The 25539-nt window shown below is 44.6% G+C and overlaps 1 protein-coding gene across 1 annotated transcript; it reads right to left on the bottom strand.

Annotated features, from left to right (window-relative positions):
- Window positions 1-4674: 4674 nt before the first annotated feature.
- Window positions 4675-24542, bottom strand: Trim27 (tripartite motif containing 27). Its single transcript, XM_041645716.1, has 8 exons — window positions 23795-24542; window positions 22616-22711; window positions 20579-20809; window positions 14189-14211; window positions 11808-11923; window positions 11656-11688; window positions 10418-10444; window positions 4675-5505 (listed from the first exon to the last, which is right to left on the bottom strand). The coding sequence occupies exons 1-8, from the start codon at window positions 24212-24214 to the stop codon at window positions 4910-4912; spliced, it is 1542 nt and encodes a 513-aa protein (XP_041501650.1). The 5' UTR covers window positions 24215-24542; the 3' UTR covers window positions 4675-4909.
- Window positions 24543-25539: the final 997 nt, after the last annotated feature.

Raw genomic sequence — 25539 nt, 5'->3', positions numbered from 1 at the left:
GGTATGATGGACCACGCCCTCCTGAAGGGTTGCTGTGAACATCTTCAGAAAATTGCTTCGCTCAACTGCCAACTGAGATGAAACTAGCACACAGGTCATACCATGAAAGACCTAATTAACGATGCCCCCATTCAGCAGGAAGCAGTTTGGAGAGAAAAAACTGCACCCATGTTCCCAAATATGGTTTATAAATGTTCTTTTACATTTAAAGGGGGGAATATGATAGATATGAATAATTTGCATTATTATAGATTCTGCTTTATTGATAGAGATTTAAGGTCAATTTTGTTATATGTATATGTATTTCTGATCTTGATTAAGGTATTGTGATTGTGTAGTTCACTTAAAAATGTAATGTATATAGGTTATTAATGGATAATCAAGCTTGTAGTCATGTTAGTTAAGATTTTCTAGATGTACATAGATATATTTTAGATAGGTATTCTTCATATTTTTCAAAGGTTATAGAATATGGCATTTTAAATGTTTTAATAACTTAGGACTTTTCATGACAATGAGACACTCTGCTCCTGGCAGCACCAATCTACTTCAAGAGGAAGATGGGCATCGAAGAAGATCCTTATGGAGTTGGTTAGCCATTTCGGCAAGAAACTGCTCTTGCCTGGACTATTGCATAAACTGGACACAGAGAACCCACAGAGAGAGGACTACTGAATTTGCCTAAAGGTGAGATGATCTTTCGGGGTTCCTGATTCATGAAAGAGTCTGCGAGACATTCTGCAGGACACAATAGATAGTGACTGAACTGCCTTTGAAATTTCCTGCTTCATGGAAATGTCTGCTGGAAACTATGGGCCTGTAGGCCGAAGATGGATGCCCCAATGGTACAGAGGAACTTTGGGTGACTGTCCAGGCAGCAAGATGTCTCTGTCATTTCTAGAGTTTGAAAGGTGCTTATTTGTTTGCTTAGGTAATATTGCATCTTTCTGGAGTCTTTGATGGAGTTAAGAATAGTTAGTTATGGTTATAGTTTTCCTTAGTTATGATAAAGATTATTATAATTTTTACTTGATAACTGTTTTGTTATATGTAATTTTGCTATGTTAAAGTTAAAGCCTTTCCTTTTTGTTTAAACAGAAAAAGGGGAAATGATGGAGGAAGGTCATTGGTTAAGTAATAAAGAAACTGCTTGGGCTCATAGGTTAAAACATAGGTGGGAGGAGTAAACAGAACAGAATGCTGGGAGGAAGAGGAAGTGAGCTCAGACTCCACAGCTCTCCTCTCAGGAGTAGACGCCTCAGAGAGAGGCCATGCTTCCAGCTCCCAGGCAGACGTACGCGATGAAGCTCCGACCCAGGATGGACATAGGCTAGAATCTTCCCGGTAAGCTTACCTAGGGGCGCTACACAGATGATTAGAAATGGGCTAAATTAATATGTGAGAATTAGCCTAGAAGAGGCTAGATAGAAATGGGCCAAGCAGTGTTTAAATGAATACAATTTGTGTGTTGTTATTTCAGGGCATAAGCTAGCTAGGCGGCCCGGGTGCCGGGGACGCAGCCCCGCTGCTCCTATTACAACAGTCTCATCCTCTGCAGCACATGGTGACATCACGCACAAGCTTGGACTGGGTATTTAGTGCTGGGAAGAATGTCTGGAGCCCTCCAATCTGTTTCACTTAGGGCTGCATTGTTTCTTAGCCAATAAAAAACCACCCAAACAAGAAAAAGGTGGGCATATGGCTCCTGTCCTATAATCTAGCACCCAAAGGTTCAAGGCAGGAAGGGCATACCAAGTGAGCCCGGAATGGGTTCAAAGAGATTCTGCCTCAAAAACAAAACCCCACAATAGTAATAACCAGATGAACACACACAGGCCTGAAAACATTCTCCCAAGGATCAGACAACACAAGGGCTACAGGCCATGGATATGCACTTTATCTTCTCATCATTAGAAACAGAGACAGGACACTGAGAAACTAGCTCTATAAACTATTCGGAAGGAAGCTACATAGTAGGAGGGGATTATGAACCCGTATTGGAAAACGGGTTTCACCCAAATACCTCCAAAGAACAGCAATGTAAACGTACACATTCACTTCATTTTTAAACAGTAGTGTCAGGAAAGGAGCTGTGCAAGGGGAATTCTGAGTGCTTGTGTGAAAATTCCGAGAAAACAAGTCTCACGACCTCTGTTTCTTCAAAAACACAGACCCGTTCTTGGAATGTGGTTTCATACTCCTCCCAGGTGTGGTGGGTAAGAGTTTAGATTATTCAATACAACTGGATATCGTTGTTTATATGATGCTGCGGAAAATGTTTTTGCCACATGTGGTCTGTCCTTGTGATGTACATTTTACTCAGGTGAGTCTTCTTAACCCTCAGAGTATAAACTGTCTGGTGCTCTGAATGAAATTGGTACTGTATGGTACTTAGTCTATCTCATTTTTAGGCTTCATTCTCCCATCTCCAAGCTCCAGTTAGAGTGGTAAACACAGTAGGGCATGTACCCAAAGGGAAGCAGCACTAAGAACCATGGCAGGGATTGGACAAAGTGGCCTTAGCCTCTGACTCCAAAGACTGGATGCAGTTGCCTCTAATGGCACACACCAGGAAACACATTGTACCCCCACTCCAAGGGGATGCAGTGAAGTCCCAGAGTTCTGCCTCTGCCTTCTAGAAATGGAGCATGATAGTAACCAGCTCACAAACACTCCACGGACATTCTTAGGTGATCTGCACATGCCTAGCACAAAGACAAGCCTTTCAATAGCAGAAAATGAGCAAACTGCCATTGGAAAATCACTGAGACAGAGACACTAGTTAAAACATTATGTCACTACACAGGTGGGGTCATTTATCACCAGTAGTGTAAAGTAATTATAACCAAAACATAAACTGGAATAATGGGGTTAGTAAAATAACTGGAAATCAGGGTAGAATTACTGTTTCACGAAAATAAAGTTAGGAGAAAGGGAGTCATTCAAACAGTCTGTGGTTCCATCCTGGGTTCTGAGAAGGGAGACACGGTCCAAAAACTGTCTTATTCTCTACTGCTATGATAAAACATTGACCAACAGCATCTTGGGCAGGAAAGGGTTTATTTGGCTTACACTTCCACATTACAGTCCATCACTGAGTGATGTCAAGGCAGGAGCTCAAGGCTGGAACCTGGAGGTAGGAACTGAAGGAGAACCAGAGGACCAGTGCTTATTGGATTGCTTCTTTAAACAGCCCAGGACCACCTGACTAGGCATGGACCTGCTCAGTCAGCTGGTCCTTCCCCATATCAATCATTAATCAAGAAAACGCCCCATCAGACTAGTCTCCAGACCAGTCTGCTGGGGGTATTTTCTCAGTTGAGGTTCCTTCTTTCCAGATGATTTTAGCTGGCTTCTTTTGGCACTTGCACTCATGCACACATACACTCACTCATACACCCAGACAAACAGCAATAAAAATATGTTCAAGTTCTATAGGATTTAAAAAATTCAAGCACTTTTAAACTCCAAAATCTCTTTAAATTGTCCAAAATCTCATTAAGTGGATTCCTGTAAAATCAAAATACAAGTTACATACACTTCAAGAGAGCAGAACCAGGGCATAGTCACAAACAAACCAAATTAAACCCAATTTGAATAGTTAAATAACCGTCCAACATTTGGGACTCATGATCTTCTGGGCTCCAAAGGGCTTACACAGCTTCGCCTCTCTGGTTCCACCTTATGCAGCACAAACTCATCTGACAGGCCCACATCTGCTGGTGGACCTGCTGACCATCCTATAGTCCCATCATCGCCAGTATGCCGGGCTCTCCACTGCAACTGGCCACACCTCTCTTCAGGGACTGTGTGGCTACTACAGGACGCCAAATCTCAGCTTCTCGCCATGACCCCTTTAACCTTGTTCATGCAGTCAAACCAAGTACCACATGGGAGATGTTTACACATTACCAAGTTTTGCTACTAGCTTGAGATGCAGGATTGGCCTCCTCTGGACCACAGTCTCTCTGTGCAGACCTGGAGGAAATACTTCCCAGAAGATTTTGCCTCAACAGGGCTAGCCTGTTGTTAATCAGCTGATCTTCACCCCAGTTGACCAGTATCGACTGTCCCAATAAAGCAAAGGTTTCATGTCAGTGGTGCTGGCCTCTTGCTCACAGCCAATTCTTCAGCCCCAGCTGTCCAGAAATCACACATTCTTTTTGTGGTTTTTTTTTAAGATAGGGTTTCTCTGTGTAACAGTATCGGCTGGATGTCCTGGAACTTGCTTTGTAGACCAGACTGGAAAACCACACATTCTTAATTCAAGCGTATCACACAAATGACCCCAATAGTCTTTGCTTCTCTGCAGCTTCACAAGTCGGGTCTCTATCATCTGCGTTTCTCTCAACACTCTTATTTTCTGAGACCCCGCAGCCCATTATACTTTTAATATTCAATGGCTTTTCCAAACCAAAGTTCCAAACACTTCCACAGTCCTTCCCAAAACAAGGCCGGGACTATCACAGCATTTTCATCAGCCTCGTAACAATTTCTCTCAGCTTCTCTGCTGCTGTGATAGACGCGGACCAAAAGCACCTCGGGGAGAAACGGGTTTATTTGGCTTACACTTCTACATCAAAGCCCATCACTGAGAAAAGCGGTTCTCTAAATCCTATCCATAGTCTTCATCAATTCAGTCATGTGTAAAAACCAACAAAAGTGTAAAACACAGGAGGAGGAATCTGGTTTTTATTCTGGGAAACAGCAATACTTCTCATTACATCTCACAATCTGCAAGGGAAGGGAAAGTGTAGTAGAGACCATGAACACACTGTCTCTCTCTGTAAGGGCATGGGAAATGGTAAGGACACCTGGCTTTGATGGACAGGAATTGACAAGTCGACAAGATCCTGTGTGCCTGGGGTAGGATTACAGCCAACAGCACTTGTGGTCTCAGTCCACTTCCTCAAGGGGAGGTCTCCATGGAATGACCGTGATTCCCCACATGACCAGAAAACCCATCAATCCCACTCATAGGGCAGATGATCAAAGGAGCTGCGCTCTTCCCTCCCGAGTAACTGAGGCTGAAGTAGGGCCGGACTGGCCCACAGAAGGTAGCATGAGAGAAAGTAAAGGTATGACATCTCTCTGTCACATTGTAGAAGGAGACCTCACCAGCATCATAGTCCAAGAAAATCCCTACCCGCTGAAGAGGGGTCCGAAGGGGGAGGGCAGTCATCGGGGAGGTAAGAGCCCAGTATTCTTTCCCATACCACAATGACACTGCCCAGAATCCATTCTGGGGCGCTGAGGTCACCCCACCTTTTCTGCACACCGAGTCTTCACAGACACCTATGGTCCACTTGGCTTTATCTCCCACCTCTACCTCCCAGTAATGTCTCCCAGCGATGAAACATGGAGAGCCCAAGACACAGGGAAACAGATTGAACCGCTCAGGGTTGTCTGGTAGATCCTGCTGAAGGTAACTGTACCGCACTTGACGAAGATTATCAGAAAGGATCAGGCTGGGGTAGGCTGTGTCTGGGTCCAGGGTCACATCCACTGTAGAAACAAAGAGGGATGGTCAGCTGAAGGTCGGAGACACTTGAGCCCACCTGGCATTTCACCTACTTCCCTGGAACACAGCAGAGATGCCCACTAGAGGCTGCACTCATTTTATGATCAAACACATTATAAGCTGCATAGTTCAAAAATTACTGTTGGACCCAGGCATGGTGGCACACCAAGGAGACAGAGGCAGAAGTATCTTCACGAGTTTCAGACCAGCCTAGGTCACATAGCCAGTGCTATACAACAAGACCCGGTACCAAAACCTAAAAATTTATCATTACATTAGCTAATTACCCTCTCTGTGGCTAACAATAAAACTAATACAATTTTACTCCCACTCTTCTCCCACATCTAAGGCTCAGTCCCCACTGACTGCATCTGAGATTTCTGTACATATGTCTAAGTCCTGAATTTGAAAATTCTGGCATCAATAGAAGTGATGGAAAATATACATAGTCACATTAGAACAGATAGAGGCTCCTGGTCACAAAAAGTTGCTAGATTTTTTAAAAAACATTATTTATTTATTATATACACAGCATTCTGCCTATAAGTATGTCCACACAAGAAGACGGCACCAGATCTCATCAAAGATGGTTGTGAGCCACCATGTGGTTGCTGGGAATTGAACTCAGGACCTCTGAAAGAGCTGCCAGTGAGTGTTTTTAACCTGAGTAATGTCTCCAGCGCCAGGAGTTGCTATTTTTATTAATTTACTGAATAACATACAACAAAATTTTAGTTTACAGACATTTTGGAGTTCAGAATTTTTGTTAAAGAAAGGCCCAACTTGCCATCTTTCAAACCATTCTTTCATTTCTGAGATTGTCTTGCATATCTACTCTCTATTCATGTTTTCCCCTTCCCCCTTTGAGACAATCTATGTAGATCAGATACCTTAGCCTCAAACAATGTGGCAAAACATAACCTTAAGATCCTGATTCTTCCTGCTTCAGCTTCCCAACTGCTGGAGCTACAAGCATAAACACTATCATATCTGGCCTCTGCATAGAATTTTTTTTTTTTTTTTTAAGACAAGATCTCTCTACATAGTACTGGCTTCCCTGGAACTCACTCTGTAGACGAGACTGGCCTTGAACTCAGAAGTTCACCTGTCTCTGCCTCCCAAGTGCTGTGATTAAAGGTGTGCACCACCTCACCTGGCTGCCTGGTTTGTCTTGAACTCATTACTCCATTACTCCTCAACTTTTAATTGAACATTGTGGATAATTCGCGTCACCCCTGGGTAGTTGGATATGAAGTGTTTAAGAAAGCAGACTGGGCTCAGTGGTAGAGTGTTTGCCTAGCAAGCACAAGGCCCTGGGTTCAGTCTTCAGCTCGGGGGGGGGGGGGGGGGGGGAACAGACTGAACAAGCCATGTCTAGTCAGTAAGCAGCTTTCCTTCATGGCCTCTACATCAATTTCTGCCCTGACTGTCCTCAGTGATGGACAAAGTGCAAAAGAAATAAACCCCTTCTTCTGCAAGTTATTTATGGTCATGGTTGTTTCATCCCAACAACAGAAACCTTAACAAAGGCAGAAATTAGTAACAGAAGCGGGAAATTGCTATACAGTCTGACCATGTGTTCTTGGAGGACTGTGACTGCATTTGAACTTGAGGCTGGAAAAGCCTTTGGGTATTCACAGCTCAGTAGGCTCTTCTGTTTGCACTGGGAAAGCAAGAGTGTTCAGAGAAATGCAAATGATGGGGGCCTGGCTTGTGAAGCTGCCGGAAGAGGCAAAGACTCTCCTGTGGTCGTCTGTGTGGTATTTTTGTGTTAGGAATGAGTGATGTCTGGTCAGCTGGAGCTGAAGAAACAGCTATGATTAACCAGAACCCAGTACCGATGGAGTAAAACCTTTACTTTGCCAGGACAGACATCTCCTTTCTCCATACCTATTCAGTATAGTACTTGATGTCTTAGCTAGAGGACTAGAACAACCAAAGGAAGTCAAGGGGATACAAATAGGAAAGGAAGAATTCATCATATTCTTATCTGAAGAAGACATAATGTTTTAAGCATAAAAGACCCTGAAGAGTATATCAGGAAACTTCTACAGCTCATAAACACGTCAGCAATGTAGCACGATATAAAATTAACACACAAAAAAAGTAGTCTTTCTATATACAAACAACAAACATACTTAGAAAGAAATCAAGGAAATAATCCCATTACTATAGCATTAATAAATTGTTTTTAGCTGGGTGGTGGTAGTGCAAGCCTTTAATCCCAACAATTGAGAGGTAGAGACTGGCGGGTCTCTGAGTTTAAGGCCAGCTAGGTCTACAGAGTGAGTTACAGGACAGTAAGGGCTACACACAGAAAGAAACCCTACCCCTCCCTCCACCCCCAAAATCAATGAAAACAAAACAAAAAGGGGGAAATTAGGAGAATTAAATGGCATAGGCGATGGGAGTGAAGGGTATAAAGGGTTACATGGGGAAAAGACAGCATTAAAGTCGTTAGGAAAGTCACATGGAAACCTAATACTCTAGAAGCTTCCTAATACACACATACACACACACACAAAATTAATTTAAATGAAGTTACCATATAGTGGGATTCTGGGGACAATATCCCAACTAAACAAGAGAAACTACCAAATGACCTCCTCCCAGGACCATGAATGGGGCACATAATTGTTTGAGTTGTTGCCCAATGGTGTCTCAGACACTACCCATCCCTTCACATTACAGGCCATTGCCAACACTATTGGCTATGCTCAACTATCTGATGTAAGTCCCTGTTGCTGAAGACACCACATAGTTATATCACAGAAGAGGAAGAAACTGAGTTGACACTCAACGTGGAAGCTTCACCCAACCTGCTAGTTTAAAGGAGCTATACCTGCTACTGGAGGAGAAAAGTCATCATCAATCTCACTCAACTCAGAGTCCTGTGAACTGCCTGGAAGACACGCCCACTAGTTCAACGGCAGCACACATGTCATGAGAGTAACCAACCACTTTATAGTTTTGGCCTGCTACACAAGATGGAACCCATACTTGACGATGTCAGTAAGATTAAGAATCTGAGGCTATATAGGTCAGAGGTCCTAGGGAACAGTTATTCTGCTAAATAAACAGTCCAATAGAGTGACTACTAATACCATATGCTATATGCATAGATAAGTGCATTGTTTAACCCTTATTGAGGAGTTTCTTTTTGCATTACAACTGTAATTAACACAGTGTAGACTTTGGAATGCTTAGTCTTAAATGGGATGTCTGTATAACACTCCTCCTCTCGAGGCCTAGGAGTCTACTATGCAGAAGAAGGGGTGGAAAGATTTTACAAGCTGGAAGTGGTAGATGACTTCAACAGGGCAGATGCACATATGAACACACCTACAATGTGATAGCATGTACAAAGTCCTGCACAAGCTCAAACCAGATGCATGGAAGAGGGAAAGTGGGCCCAAAGTGTCACCCCTAGAAGAGAAGCTATTCACAAAAGACAGCTGCTTGGAAAGGGAAAATCAGTTTTCTTCAACAGAGTGATACTGGGCATATCAACCACATTCCAGGGTGGCTCCATGCACAGTTATCAGCCAACACAAATTGGATCCCATGGTTTTTGCTGCTGTTGTTTTTTTCTTTGTTGTTGTTTGTTATTTTTAAGAGAAAGAACATGTAGTAGGATGGGTAGGGATGTAAAAGAGTATGTGGGAGGAGATGGAGCAGGGGAAAGACAATATCAAAATATTGAATAAAATTCTCAAAGAATGAATAAACATTAAAAAAATTCATGATAGGTAACAGGTGAGATGATCCTTGTTTTCAACTATCTGTGCACAATAGTCACCTACTCTCACCCACTTTCTTTTAGTGCTATGGATCTAACAAAGGACCCTACCCATACACAAAGTCTACTCACCCTGCCGATGAGCTATATATCCAGCCCCAACTTGTCTTTCTTGTGCCATGGGTATACTTCCAACCAGTCTGTAAATTCCAGGGGCATAGTACTGCTTTCTAAAGCATCTTACGTGTGACATACTCAGCCAATATTAAAAGAACCAAATATCAAAGGCAAGAGAGATGGCTCAGCAGCTGAGAGCCACTGCTGCCTTTGCCTAAGACCTGGGCTTTGTTCCCAGCACCTACATGGCGGCTCACAACCGCCTGTGACTCTAGATTAGGGAAACCTAACCCCATTTTTTGGCCTTTGTGAGCAGCAGACATGTATGTGGTACATATATATATATATATATATATATATATATATATATATATATTCCAAACACTTAAAATGTTTAAATAAATAAACATTGATAACAGCCTTTGTCCCAATTAAGGAAGACCTAATAACTAAAGGCTGGAAGTAAGTAAACATACCTCAGATTTGGGTTTCCTGGAATCAGACTGACTCCGTCTCTGAATCATAACTTAAAGATGGATGTCTAGGGTTTGTTAAATTTTTGCCCAGAGCATACCATTGAAAAGTTAAGAACCCCAGACTCAACAACACAGGGGGAAAAAAAAAAAAGCTGATTAAACCATTTCTGTTGGGGCAAACAAATAGTACACTGCCCCAGATACTGGTGGGAAGGTGCGTCCTAGAGGGGATTTTCTGCTTCTGGGGAACCATGTGTCCATAGAAACTACCAGAGGCTTCTGGGGAACCATGTGTCTATAGAAACAACCAGAGGCTTCTGGGGAATCATGTGTCTATAGAAACAACCAGAGGCTTCTGGGGAACCATGTGTCCATAGAAACAACCAGAGGCTTCTGGGGAACCATGTGTCTATAGAAACAACCAGAGGCTTCTGGCTGTATGTTATTTTGCATATATGCAATCAAAGGATCCAAACTCAGGCAGCCTCGAACCACTTCTAATAGTGGTTAGATTTATAGGGCTTTTACCCCTTTCTTCAACATTGTTCGTCTTCTAGCACGTACCTGAGTATAACTGAGCCTCTCTCAATTCTGAAAGAACAAGAAAGAAAAGTTACTCAACCTCTGTGTCTTTCTAGGAAGCACGTTAAGTGAATTTAATTTGGTTAAAAATCATAAAGCAGTGGAATCTATTGGCATTCCAGAACCCTTACGTCAACGGGGCACTGATTTATTTCTAAGTTCACTGTTAGAACTCCATATCTGTTTATTTACCCAGTAATTTTTTCCTTCTCTCTCTTTCTTTTTCATTTTTTTAAGACAGGGTTTCTCTGTGTAACAGCTCTGGCTGTCCTGGAACTTGCTTTGTAGACCAGGATGGCATAAAATTCAGAGATCCACCTGCCTCTGCCTCCAAGTGCAGGGATTAAAGACATGCCTGGCTCTTCTATTTTTTATTTTATTTTTTTTTAAAAGACAGTCTTACAATGTAACCCAGGCTGACCTGAAACTCACTATTTGGCCAAGGATGGTTTCGAATTCATGACAGTTGTCCCTGATCAGCTGCCCAAGTATCAGGTTTATAAGCATGGCTATTATACTTTGCTCATGGAAGGATTTTTAGGGCTAGAGGGCTTGAAAACCCTGGCATCATCTTGGTAGAACGTAGTATCAGACTGGGTCACAATCAAGAATCCACCTTCCATAGCAGGACTTGACTCTGCAAAAGCTAAAAGTTCAAATGCACGACATACATATTTACAACTCTTAATTTGTACAAATCGTCTGGTGCAGAGGCTGAGTGGCTCAAATGACACCCATCATTAATTTATGGGGGATTTCACACAAGAGTCCTTGAAGTGGCAAAGGAAGAGGAAGAGAAATAAACAAGAATCAAACTGAGGAAAGCCACTTCTGCACTATCCACTGAACTAAATGTCGTTGTGGAGGGCAGCTATGGCACATTTTCAATCTCAGAATTGAAGCTGAGGCAGCAGCCTGGTGAGTTAAGGCTAGACCGGGCTATATATCAAGACTGTCTCAACAAAACCCAAACTCAAACAACAATAATAATGTAAACAGGAAAGTCTGTGCATGATGTAAGTGTGTGTGTGAGGGGGTCACATATCACACTGCACATTTCGGTTCTCACCTTACCACGTCTCAAACACAGGTCAGCAGGTCTGCACAACAAGGCACAGCACTTACTGAGCCATTCTGCTGACCCTCCTGAGCTCTCAATACACTCAGCTGCTCCCCAAGAAACTTAGAACATCAAGAGTCCAGAAAATAGGCAAATTTACCTTGAATTTTCTCCATATCTAACTGCATTTTTTCTAAGGATAAAAGAGAAGAGATTCAGTTTGTATTACTCTGACTGGAAAATGCATCCGCAGATAGATGATCACAGCATACAGACATCAGAATACTAACCCACTTCCTCTCCTCATATTACCTGTGAACTGCTTCAGACTTTCTGTCAAGAACAGACATTTTTGGGCAAAAATATGGATTTTCTCTTGTAGATCTGGAGGTGTGATCCAGGGCTCAGGGATCCTGATTCTTTCAGCCCTAAAATAAAACAACAAACCGCATGTGATTACCTTCTGCAACCTTCTGAGGCCTAGGCTAGGGCTTGACTAACCTGTCTAACACTAGTGGGCAGGCAGTCTTTAAAACTGGCTACCACAAGTTTCCACAACTTCCTTCTAAATCACCTTTAGAAGTGAAAGTGAGAGATAACCTTGCTCATTTTCATCTCTCCCAAAGCACCAGCTCATGGTTTTGTGAACAGTAAGCCCTCAGTGGGGACACTGCTCCTCCCTGCAATTCCAGTCCTCAGGAGGCAAGAACATGAGGATCACTGCTTGCTTCAGAGCTACAAAGTGAGATCTTGTCTTAAAACTTCTAACACCTGCCGGGCAATGGTGGCGCATGTCTTTAATCCCAGCACTCCGGAGGCAGAGGCAGGCGGATCTCTGTGAGTTCGAGACCAGCCTGGTCTACAGAGCTAGTTCCAGGACAGGCTCCAAAGCCACAGAGAAAGCCTGTCCCAAAAAACCAAAAAAAAAAAACCAAAAACAAACAAACAAAAAAAAACCTTCTAACACCTTTATCCCCAGCACTGGGGAGGCAGAGGCAGGTGGAACTAAGTTCGAAGCCAGCCTGGTCAAATGAGTGAGTTACAGAACAGCCAGGGCTATAGAAAAAACCTGCCTCGAAAAACCAAATTGAAAAAAAAAATAAAAAAAGGTATGTTATTTATGTGTGTCTGTGTGATGTCACATATCCGAATGCTTTTGGATCTGAAGTAAGAGACAAACTTCAGTCTCTGGAAGAGTCAGCAAGAGCTCTTAATTGCTAAACTATATTTCTGTGGACCCCAAAACTAATCTTTACAGATTTCTAGGGTCTGAGACAGTGACTCTCATGCAAGGTTGATGGTTTGCCATCCCAGCCCTGCATCAGAAACCAGAAAATAGAGTAGGGCATATCGAGTGCTGAAGGCCGGGGTTCAGTATCTGGTACTGCAGAACAGGGAAAAACCAAACCAAACCCCACAAAAACTCCAAACAAAGAAAACACAAAATTGGGCATTGCAGCCCAATTACTGCCTATAATTTCAGTGTAAGAAACTGAAGCAGGAACACCAGCCCAGCCCATTATAGAAGAACTTATCTCAAAACCAAACCAAACCAAACCCAAATCTGGCAGACATAGCTTTACTTAACTGACCACCCAACTGTGAATGTTACAACTTCCAATTTCTCTTCATCTCAGCAGCTCTGGGGACCAGTCATCTATACACATCTCCTAGCCAGCCCATCAAACTGTATTTTCCTTTGAAGGATTTTAATCACAATTCAGCTTTGCCAAAGTCAAAGTCACTCTCATCCTGTAGTTCTCCCACAGAAAACCTCATCCTTCCAAAGCCTAAACACCTACAGTTACAACTGTCTTGTCTTCCTTTTTTTTTTTTTTTTTTTTTTGAGACAGGGTTTCTTTGTGTAGCTCTGGAGCCCATCCCAGTACTAGATCTGTAGATCAGGCTGGTCTCAAACTCACAAGTGTTGGGATTAAAGGCATGTGCCACCACCATCATCTGGCCCTGTCCTGTCTTCTTTGTCCTGTCTTCTTGCCTGTTCCAAATTCTCCCTTTCTTTAGGTCTGGTCTTTCCCTCCTCTCTTCCCTTCCTTTCTAGTGTGAGCGATCAAACTGTAGGCTTGTTTACGGCAAACACACGTCACACCACTGAGCTACACTCACTTTTCACAGGAGACAAACGACCAGAGCCAGAATCCATGTGAGCGCTCAGTAATTAAATAACTCCAAGCCAGTCACATCTTCCTTAGAGGCCTTATTTCCCTTTATAAAAAATGAGATAAGGAAATGGAAAAAACTCTGAAATTTGCAGACCCAAGAGTCATTAATGTGCTCTTTTCAAGGTCTGGAAGTACCCTCACACTTAAACCACAATATCCCTCAAGTGACTCTTTCACTTCAACGTCAATTTGTCAAAAGTTCCAAAGTGGTTTTTTAAATTAATTATGACAGAGTCTCACTATGTAGCTCTGGTTGTCCTGGAACTCACTATGTTGACCATGCTGGCCTTGAACTCACAGAACTCATAAAGATCTGTCTGCCTCTGCTTAGAAAGTGTTGTGATTAAAGGTGTGAGCCATTGGACTCAGCCAAGTTCTAAAGTTCTCTGGGCAATAAGACTCTTCAGTGAGAGACAGAAACTCAATAAGCTTCTTCTAAGGTGATAGTCTCCAATTCGGATTTATAGATGTGAGCCCAGTCTTGGTTTACAACACAAGGACAGAAAAGTGTACCTGCTCAGTGTGTCTCCAATGTCCTGCAAGAGAAAAGAAAAGGAAAATCATGAGACACTGCACTCCTTGAGTTTTCTTCCAGATGTTCACTGGAAACCAGCTATGTGCCCACTTTCTCAGAGACACTATAGACAAGGTTAACTGGGATATAATTTAACCTCAAAGACCTAGAAATCAGGAAGAGGAAGAAGCAAGGATTCACTAACTCAGGCATCTTACTCTTGGTCCTTAGCTGCCTAAATGTGCAGTTACTTAAAAAAAAACCCAAAAAACCTGAAATAACCATAAATAAACAGAACAGCCATGCATACGATGAACTCCTGTTTCTTTCCTCGTTTACTATCCTTCGTTCCTTTTCTGTATCTCTTACACACAGTGCATATAATGGCATAAGCATCTTCAGTACTTTGTAAAGCTGTTGTTTACCATTTATCTTTTCCAGAACTGCATCTTCCTGCCCAACTTCAGGTGTCATAAAGTTTGGGAAGCTGGGCAATCGTGGTGCACACTTTCAATCCCAGTACTTGGGAGAGAGAGGCAGGCGGAGTTTGGGGACTGCGTGGTCTATATAGTGAGTTCCAAGACAGTCAGGGCTTCACAGAAAAATTCTGCCTCCAAAACCCAAATAATAAAGTTGGGAATCTTAATCTCAATCATTAAACATTAATCTCAATCACAGTCCATACTCCAATTAACTGACTTAAGATTCTTCACAGTCATGGCAGTTAGTCCTACCCTAGGTTATACAGAACATGCACTGGTTACCGTGACATGGAGTCCCAATAGAGCAAATGGTGATACAGACTGTGACCACTTACTATTTTCCCATTAGTAAGTAATGCATTTGTGATACTTTCAGTTCTTATCAAACATTCTCCGTAAGGTTTAACATCCACTGACAAGTTTGTTTTTGTTTTTAAAAGAAACCCCAAAGCTAGGAATTAAACTCAAGGCCTTGCATAATAAGTCACACCTCACAATAATTCTTGTCTAAATTTTTGACTTGATAGCTGCAAAAAGTTATTTTTAACTTTAAAATCCCTTCCATATGACTTAAACACAGAGCTTGAAGAATCTCTCCCTCAATAGTATGGATTTTTCTACTTTTTAAAAATTTTGCTATTTCTTGTATAGGCTAGTTTTGCTTACATGTATGTGTGATTCCTAGAGAGAGAGACCAGATGAGGGCACGTAATCTCAGATTTATAGCTGGCTATGAGCTGCCATGTGGGAGCTGGGAGTCAAACCTGAGTCCTCAGGAAGAGCAGCCAGGACATCTCTTCAGCTCCATCCCACCCCCTTTTTAAGACAGCACCTCATTATATAACCGTGACTGGTCTGAAACTTGAAGATCCACCTATCTCTAGAAATTATAGATTATTTTATTCAATGGGCTGTAACCCATTGCTGCTTTTATTTATTTTGGTTTAAAAACAAAAATCTAATAATTTATTCTCAAGTCCTTGTCACTCCTCCTGACCCCTATTTTATTTCCCCATTCTCCATGATTTTGTTTTCTTTGTGAAACTAGCTCATACATGTAATCTCCAATCTCTCGTTCTTACCCACAAAGTCTGGCACTCTACTATTAAGATCTGTGTGTGAGCTGGGCGGTGGTGGCACATGCCTTTAGCCCCAGCACTTGGGAGGCAGAGGCAGGGGGATCTCTGTGAGTTTGAGGCCAGCCTGGTCTACAGAGCTAGTTCCAGGACAGGCTCCAAAGCCACAGAGAAACCCTGTCTCGGAAAACAGAACAAAACAACAATAAAAAAATAGTGTGTGTGTCTGTGTGTGTGTGTGTGTGTGTGCGCGCACGCGCGCAAAGAGCCTCGAAGAACTAACTGGATCCCTTGAAGCTGGAGTTATAGGCAGCTGTGAGTCACCTGATGTTAGTGCTAGGAGCTGAACTCAGGTCTCCTAGAAAAGCAGGAAACACTCTTAACCACTGAGCTGTCTCCCCAGCCCCCACACTTACTTTACATTTTGATTTCTTCACCCATATCAGCTTACAGGTACCATCCCTGTCCTGTCCTCAACCCCTCTTAAAACAGGACCTGACTATGTACCAGCCCTGGCTGACCTGAAACTGTTCATACCGACCAGGCTGGCTTCAATATTGCATTAATTCTCCTACCTTGGCCTAGGTATGCACTACTACTTCAGGCTCCTCAGTTACCATTTTTTTTTTTTTTAAGTTGCATGACATTCTGCTGGGCATGTGTTTAGCTGACTAAATCAATGTTTTAAGTTTGGAACTTAGTCTATTTCCAGGACTTACACACAATGTTGAGGTAAACCATCTTGCTATATATTTTAATACTTGGGTCTAACAACATCCCAAACACTTGCTATTCTAACTGAACCCAACATCCCAAACACTTGCTATTCTAACTGATAAGGGGCACCTGAGTGTAGTTTTAGTTGGCATTACTCCTCTAATGGTGCCGGTATATTTGCTTACATTCGTGGGCCAATCTTATGCTTCCACAGCTTGTCTGTGACTTCTGCCCATTTTCCTATAGAATATTCCTTCACCCTTCTTTCTCCCTCAGATAGGGTCTCATGTACCCAAGAAGATTCAAATTCCTGATCCTCCTACTTTTACTTCCCAAATGACAGAGTCCCTCTGTTGCCTAGCTCAGCCTTGAACTCATAGCTCTTCTTCTGACTCAGTGTTGGGAAGACAGGTATGAACTACACCAGTTCCCCACCCCAACTATGTGGTCTCTTGTCTAATTCAACTGGTTAAAATTGCCAATAAAGTTTTAAACAGCATGCAACTGTAGCACTTGGGAAACGAGGTAGAAGGTAAATGCGAGGTCAGCCTGGGTTATATGAGACCCATCTCACAAAACCAAACAATGAACAGAAGTAGAGAGTGCACATTCTGCCTTTTGTCCCCTGACCCCTGACGTTTGCTATTTCAAAGGCTTAAACTCTAGACAGTTCTGGAGAGCTGTCAGATTTTTCTTCCTTACTGGATCCATGAACACACACCCTTTGCACACTCCCATTATCCATCTTCAATTTCATGATTCATATAGTAAAAAATATTTTCATATGCTGAGTGTAGCCATGTTGGAATGAAATCATAGCATTTTGGTAATATGCACGTTTTTTCTTAACTATTTTTATTTGTTTGCTTGTTGGAGGTGGGTAGGAATGCAGGCCTAAGACAGTACAAGTGTGTAGATCGGAGAACGACTTGCAAGAGTTGGTTCCCTCCTTCCAGCATGTTGGGTACCAGGGATAGAACCCCGGTCCTCAGGTTTGGCAACAAATGCCTTTACCCTCTGAGCCATCTCACCAAGAAATCATAGCATTTTGGAGGTCAAAGCAGGAACATTCGAGTTTGAGGCCAGCTTAGGCAACACAGCAAAACTTTGTCTCAAATAAGCAAACTAAAACAAAAGGCCATTATGATTCCCCAAAACATGCTGGATGTGGGTGCACACGTATAATTCCATATCTCTGTAAATTCGAGGACAGTCAGGGATACACTGTGAAACCTTGTCTAAAAAAGAATAGGATAAGGGCCTAGAGAGATGGCTCAGTGGTTAAGAGCACTGGCTACTCTTCCAGAACAACCAGGTTCAATTCCCAGCACACATCTGTCTGTAACTCCAGTTCCAGGAGATCTGACACCCTCAAACAGACATACAAGCAGGCAAAACACTAATGAACATAAAATATATATATATATATATATATTTGCCAGGCACACATGTCTTTAATACCAGCACTCGGGAAGCAGAGGTAGGTGAATCTCTGACGAGTAGATTATACTCACAATGAAATATCATTAAGCTATAAAAATATTAATCCATTCCACAATGAGGATGAATACTGAAAAAATTATGCTGAGTAAAAGAAGCCAGAATTAAAAAGTCCACATACTATATGATTTTACTGAACACCCAAAATGTAAAAGCCCAGATACAGGGACTAGAGGTAGAAAGGAATGAAAGGGACTGCTTAATGAAATGGGGTTTCTTTTGGGAGGTAATGAAAGTGCTCTGATCTAAACAGTAAGCTGAAAATTGAATTCACTATTTTAAAATGCTATATTTGTGCTACAGAAATGACATTTTGAAATGGTGAGATTTATGTTTTCCAAGCCAAAAAAAAAAAAAAGAAAAAGAAAATCCTGTCCAAAAAGGCCCAATTGTTTCTCAGTGCTTACATGAGAGCAGTGAAGACCCAAGAAAGCAAGGCAGCCAACATCACCCACAAAGAGCAGAATAGTCCAATAAATGAATTGTCACTGGGGGCCAGTGGGTAAGAGCACCTACCTTGCAAGCCTGACAACCTGAGTTCAATCTCTAGAACCCACATAAAGGTAGAAGGAAAGGACGGAACCCAGGTAGCTGTCCTCTGACTGTCACATGTGTATCATGGCACATACATGCCCCCACCATCACAAGTTCATATCTATCATCAGTCATCATCAAATTGTCACTAAGCTACAATCCTACCGTGCCTCAGAGAGCAGAGGCTTGCCCAGACATTGCAACAGTTTCTTCCCAAACAACCAAGGACCTTCTGCGAGCTAATGTGCTACTCTACCCCCAACCCTTTTAGTAGCATAGACTTCTCATGTCCACCTGATCTCTACCATAGACACCCTCCCCCCACTTTTAAATGTTTAGTTTCTTCAAGTAGTCCCTCCAGATAAAGGCATATTAGTCTCCTTGTCTCTAGGAATCTTCTCCATCGTCATCCTTCAAACAGTCTCTACTGACAGTTTCTATTCACCTAACCTGGTCACTTTTCAACTCTGACATGGTTCCTGCTCAAAATTATTTCTGTGACAATTCTACGTGAAGTCATCAGTCATTTTAAGAGCTCTGCTATTGCTGGGCATCAACTACATCCAGACTGTCATCTACTCCCACCATCCTGGTCATTCTGCCTCACAGGCCAATAGCCCCCTTTTCAAACTCCCCCTTCTCTCTCTAGCAATAAAACAATGACCTTCATCAAGGCTTAAGCTGTCTGCCCTTCTTGTGCTAAAACAGGTTAGGAAATTTTTCCCTGAAGCGTTAGATGGTAAACAGTTTATGTTTCAGTATCTACATAAATACTCAGTCCTACTGACGTACTAGAAAGCAGGGATGAATTTTATGTGTATGAACGAGCATGGCTATGGAAATTGATAGACACTGAACCTCAATTTCATACAGTTTCACCTACGATGAAAAACATTCTCACCTTTCCCAAACATCTTAAAATAAAAAAACCTTAGTTCCAAGCACCAACAGAAACAAAAGGCAGGCCATAATTTGCTCACTATCGTACTATCCTATGACATGTTTTAAAAGGCACTTGCTGTAGGAAGTCTTACAGCCAGTGGTTACCAGCCCACTGGGACGTGGCCTCTTATACTATATATGCTGATGTAGAGCCTGGGTCCAGTCTCTCTTTTCCAGCTGCGGGATTTGGTTTCTGATCTCCGTTTCAGCAGAGGATTTTGCTTTGTGAGTCTACCCCTAAATAAATGTCTATTTCTCAATTCTGAGCTAGTGTGGGATTTCTTTTAAGCATCCTTCTTCAGGCACTTATTAACATATGTGATAACCATTTACACATAACAACTTACTGTCTGAACGTCAAACTAAAACATAATTAAGGAAAGTTTATTTACCTATCACTTAATTCCAGTGCCCACCATAGTGCCTGTATCAATGGGAGACAAGACAGGAAGGCAGGCAGTGGATCATCTACTGTGGTCCTGTCCTGGGAGCACACTGGCTCTTCTCAGCTACACGAGCAGAGGCAAACCACAGCAATGCTCAGGTGAACTGCACCTGTTCTCTACCCCATGTCCTCTGGCTGTGGTAATATACACATATATTTTAAAATTTCAGGATAATGAAAGGGCCTTGAAAGAGATGTGGTGCAAATTCTTTATTATAATTGATCCTGAGCAAATGAGATGCATCAATGAAGCCCCAACAGAGTCAAGGGATGGGCCCACAATCAGATACTGCAGGAGGGGCCCAATGACTATGTTTTCCTTTTGCCCTTTCCATGATGCACTGCAACTGAAGAACTGACTGAGTTGTGTCAGTCACAACTTCTAGCCGGGCGATGGTGGCGCACGCCTTTAATCCCAGCACTCGGGAGACAGAGGCAGGCAGATCTCTGTGAGTTCGAGGCCAGCTGGTCTACAAGAGCTAGTTCCAGGAAAGGCTCCAAAGCTACAGAGAAACCCTATCTTGAAAAAACAAAACACAAAGAAAAAAAAAACCCAAAAACCTAAAAAAACAACTTCTAGTATACAGTTTTCCTTCCAAAATGCCCAACAACTTAAGCAGTTACAAAGGACAAAGGGCATCATGAACACTGCCTGGCAATGGTAAAGCTGCCCTGCAGGGCTTTCCTGCTTACCTGTAAGAGTTCCCTGGTGGGCTGTTGCTGCTTCTCTTCCAGTTGGGCAATTAGGCCACTGAGGTGAGAGATGTTGCAGGAGAACTGAGTGATGGCACCATTGATGCTGTTGTAGATGGCTAAGTCTAGCTCCTCAAGGCGAGCTAACAGGCGATACTCGTGCTCCTTCAAGGAGTGATACAGCTGCTCAAACTCCCAAACGATTTTTTCCCTCTCCATCTGGGTCAGGCTCTGTACATGACATGCAATAGTAGTGAATAGGAAATGGTCACTTCTAGAACTCTTGTAAATCTTCCCAATGACTTAACCCCGAGACCTCATTTCATACTATAACAGCTTCTCTCTCTCCCTCACTCCCTCCCTCCCTGTCTCCAGTCTTTATACACCATGAACTGAATTACTCCAATGGTAATTAAGAAATAGTCCCTACCGTAAAAGACTCAGTCAAGTGATAGTAAGGTTCACGAGACACCGTCATGATGGGTAAAGACAATGGGAGAAGTTCAACAGTCTCCCCAAAATCCATGTTCACACAGGATCCTGTAGAATGCCATGTAGGCATGAGTTAGATAAGCTTTTTAGGCTGAGCAAATGGCACAGGCATTTAAAGAGGAGAGAAGACAAGGTTGGTTCTATATGCCTAGAGTCCATGAGCACTGAAGGACAAGATCAGATCATACCCTGCCTGGTAGAGTCACGAAACACAGCCATACAGAAGTGGCAGGGTTAGCTGTGTACCCTGTGGAGGTGATCCGGAATGATCACGCACACTTTCCTAGACTTGCTTACTTGGTCCCTTTATGTGATCCTTTATGATTTTGGGGGAGTGCTTATGGGTTTGGCATTGAAGCTGTCCTACACAATGTGGCTATTACAGTTTGTCTATCTTTTCCTCTCTACCCAATTCCTCGACTGCCAAGAAGCTGTAGAGGCAGGTGTGCCAGTACATTCCTGGATTCCTAGCACTCGGAAGGCAGGGACGGGAAGATTGGGACTTTAACTAATGAATTCAAGATCAGCTTGTGTTATGGAAGACCTCATCTCAAAAAAACAAGCGTTCTACCTAAGGGATTACAAGTGTGGCAGGGCATACCTGTAATCCCAGCATCTGGGGAAACCAAGCAAAGAATATTCAGAGTTTAAGACATTCCTGAACAACACAGTTAAATTATTTCTAAATAAATAACAAATGGTCAGCAAATGACTCGAGAGCACGCAAGAAACATTTTCCTTGAATCCAGCCACACCCACTCATATATTAGACATGGCTGATTTTGAGACACAGTAACTGAGCTGTTTAGTTGTGATTTGGCTGAGTAAACCCACAAAGCTAGCAATACTACTGGCCCTTTTTTGACCTGAACTTAGCTGTCCCAAGAACCCCCACCCCATCACACCTCTAACCTTAGGCACTCACTGGGCATCTTTGTAGCACACTTGTGTGCACATGCACACACACACCTTGGCTTACCGACACTTTTCCTAAGCTCATACCTCTTCTCAGTTGGGTAAGTCTTTCAAAGGCATAAAGCATACAATACAATCTTAGATGTACAAAATTAAAGCTAAAAGAAACCTTAAAGATCAGTGTTTCCAAAGGGGTGTGACTCACATCCTGGCAGGAACAATTTGCCGGCACAGGTCTGTTTCTCGCTATAAAACACTTACCAACCTTGTCCCATCTTCCCACTCGATCTTTGACTCGGCCCCAAACCAACCATTTACCATTTGAAGGGCAGAAAGAGCAGCACCACAGCTTTCACCCGACCTCTCTATCTAACAAAGAAATTAAGGCCGAGAGAGGCTGCACCACCTTCTCCATTTAAATTGGCAAGAGCCAGAGCCAAGAGGCAAACCCAAGATTCTGGATTCCTAGAGGCTGTCTCTCTCTGGACAAACCTCCCAGAGCTGACACCTCTGTTCGAAGTTTTTCACTGTACCCTGACCAACACTGAGTTTTCTCAAGGACTATAAAAGACTATCAGAAGGTTACTATCCAGATGCAATGTTCTGCAGGCTGGAGAATGGGACTCTTACCAAGAGCTCAGCTCTCGCCTGCTCCCCCTGCGCCTGCCGTCTCTTCTTCAAATCCTTCACTCTTCTTAGATGGTCCAGCCGATTCTGGATTTGTTCCTAAAGAAAGCAAACAGTTGGTCAGTTCAAGACGTTACTCTGCTTATCACACAGGAACCCAAACTACAGATGCCAAGGTCCAGATGGACTGTCCTCAGACCGCAATGCCATTCCTGGGAAGAGCCCAAAGCTTAGGGGTCGGCACAGCTCTGCTGGAGCGGTTTGTTATTTGAACTCTGAGCCACCTACTAGTTCTGCCTAAGTTATGAGGCATCTGGGTAAGGAGGCTCAAAAGCTGAGGAACACAAAGTTCCTTGGAGGAGCACAGAGACAATGACTTATTTTCCTCAGGCACAGAATCAGTAAACATCACTTTCCCATACTACAACCCCTCACTGGAGAGTGAACGGATACAGGTGTCAGCTACATAAACACAACTGACATTTGGATGAGCTCACATTTAAACAAATATAATTCGGGGTGTCTGTATCCCTGCAGTCCTCAAAATAGACTCCTTGCCACTTTAGAGCTCCTTTATAAGCAACGTTTTTGCACTACTGTGTAGCCACGCCAGTGTTTATTCAACAGTCCACAAAAGCCTCTTCAGGGCTTGTGAGTTCACTTTTCATAATAACTGTCCTCTCCCGAGTCTCAGAGTGGCTAAATGATTTACTCAAGCAGGAAAGAGCTGTTCATTTCCATTAGCGTCTAAAACAGGTTACAGGGAAGAGCTGGGGACACAGATTAAGTGATAGGCATTGCTTGACGTGAATTCGCCGGCCAGCAGCGACTGTCTAGTTTGCTATCCCGGGCCGGGTGGAGTTCGAGGTCTCCAAAGCCTATCAAAGTGGACGTGGCTTGATGTGCAACTCCTTTGTCAAATGGGAGGGTCTCCTCGCGCCGTCCGTGCCCCGCACGCGTTGAGGCAGTTAACAGGGGTGGCCCTGGGAGGAAAAGCCTGGGGTGGGGACGCTTCTGGCCCCGCCAGCTACAGGTTCTCCTTCCGAGTCTGAGTGCGGAGGTTCCGGAGCCGACAGGGAGGAAATGACGGCGCCGGGCCCCACGTCCGCCTCGCCATTTTCTCGGCGGCAGGCCCCGGGAAGCCCCCGGCTTCGCCCCTTTGTCCGCCCGGCCCGGCCCTACCTTAAAGCCCTCCACCGCCTCCTCGAGGGGCAGCACGCTGTGGCCACGGTGCTCCCGCGAGCGGTCGCACACCACGCAGATGGGCATCTGGTCCTGCTCACAGTACAGCTTCAGCGGCTCGCGGTGCTTCTCGCACACGCCCATCTCGCCGCCGGGCCCCGACGGCCGCTCGGTGCGCAGCTGCTTCACCAGCTGGGTCACGTTGGCCAGGTGCCGGTTGGGCCGCATGTGGCGCTGCGGGAAGGTCTCCCGGCACTGCGGGCACGACACGTTCGTCTCCGCCGCACCCCAGCAGCGGGCCAGGCAGGCGCAACAGATGTTGTGGCCACAGTCGAGCATCATGGGCTCCGCGAAGTACTGAAGACACACGGGGCAGGTGGTCTCCTGCTGCAGGCACTCGGCCACGCTCCCGGAGGCCATGTCGCGGGCAGGCTGGGCCGCAGGGCATGAGCCCGGAGCCGAGCTCTGGCTGAGCCCGGCGCGCTCGCTCGGCTTCTCCTCTCCGGAGCGGGGCGGGGCCTCCAAGGCCGGGATGGCGGAGGAGCGCCGAGCTCTCCGGCGGCCGGACCAATCCCCGCACCGCTGCACCCCGCCGAGAGCGCGGGAAGGCCTGGATTCCGGAGCCCGGCCGGGGGCCGAGCAGAGGGGCGTCGGGGACCCGGCGCCGCCGGCTGGCTCACAGGGCAACGTGGCCGTGTCGGAACGGATCCCCGGGCCGCGCAGACTCCACGGGCCAAACGGAAGAGGTGGGCCGGGGGCGGGGCCTGGCTTCGCGCGCCGCTCTCTTTTAGGCGAGCGGGCGGGTTTCCTCGGCGTTGTCCTGGAGACCCCGGAGCTGGAGTCCCGGTACCCAGCTTAGGGGTCGGTGGTGGCCGCCCAGTGTACTGTGCGCAGCGTGGCCCTGGCCGTGGGGTCCGGACACTCCAGGCGTCTGTGGATCCGTAGTCTTTTGTTGGGTTTCCTCTTAGTGTCTAGGCCTCGTCTCCTTTAAAAGTAAGATGGCTTTGTAGAAGTCCCGGGAAGCCGGGCGGAGAGACCGCATAAGCTCCTCCCTGTGTGTGAAGCACTAAGAAACACACCCAACTGCCGGCGATTCCCACTGCCTGAAAAAGGTTGAATTATCAGCAACTTTTCTGAATGGCAGAAACGGAGAAGCCCAGGTCTACTTCCGCCCTGGAGTAAGTTGGTTTACCGTTGCGAGCCTCATTTTCTTCTCGTGTGAAATGGGGTTTGGTAGAGTTCAGAGCAGAGTGCGGATGGTCGGAGCCCGATACCCACTGAAGTCTTCCCCTTTCTCCCTAGCGTTACAGCTACTGGGGGGCCGTCCCACCGAGAGCCCGCCTTTGAGTCTGACTTCTCAACAGGCTAAGAGCCCAAACTTCTCACTTCCCCAAGTGAGGCTGCCAGACCAGGCGTCTCAAAGGGCTCCCTCTCCTTCTCCGCCACCTGCTGTGGAATCAGCGGTTTCCTAGGAGACCCTCTAAGAAAGGACCAGGATTCTGCCAGGATTCTGTCATTTGAGCCTCGTTCTCGGACCCCACTCCCCACCCCCACCGGAGCCTGCTCTCTAAGTCGCTGGGGCCTGAAATTCTGAGTGTCCCTCCGTACTGTGGTCCCTCCGAGCGCGGCGTTAATAATTCTTCTAGTAAGTTCTTACACCTAACAACCCACTTCAGTGTCCCCCTTGAGCCTGTGTGTGTGTGTGTGTGTGTTTTCAGGGATATACTCCAGCAAGGAGTTAGACT

Source organism: Microtus oregoni, unplaced genomic scaffold, assembly GCF_018167655.1.
Source record: "Microtus oregoni isolate MIOR12 unplaced genomic scaffold, Mior012 000115F_ref0000277, whole genome shotgun sequence".
Classification (NCBI taxonomy): Eukaryota; Metazoa; Chordata; class Mammalia; order Rodentia; family Cricetidae; genus Microtus; species Microtus oregoni.
This window is presented reverse-complemented; position numbering and strand designations above follow the sequence as displayed.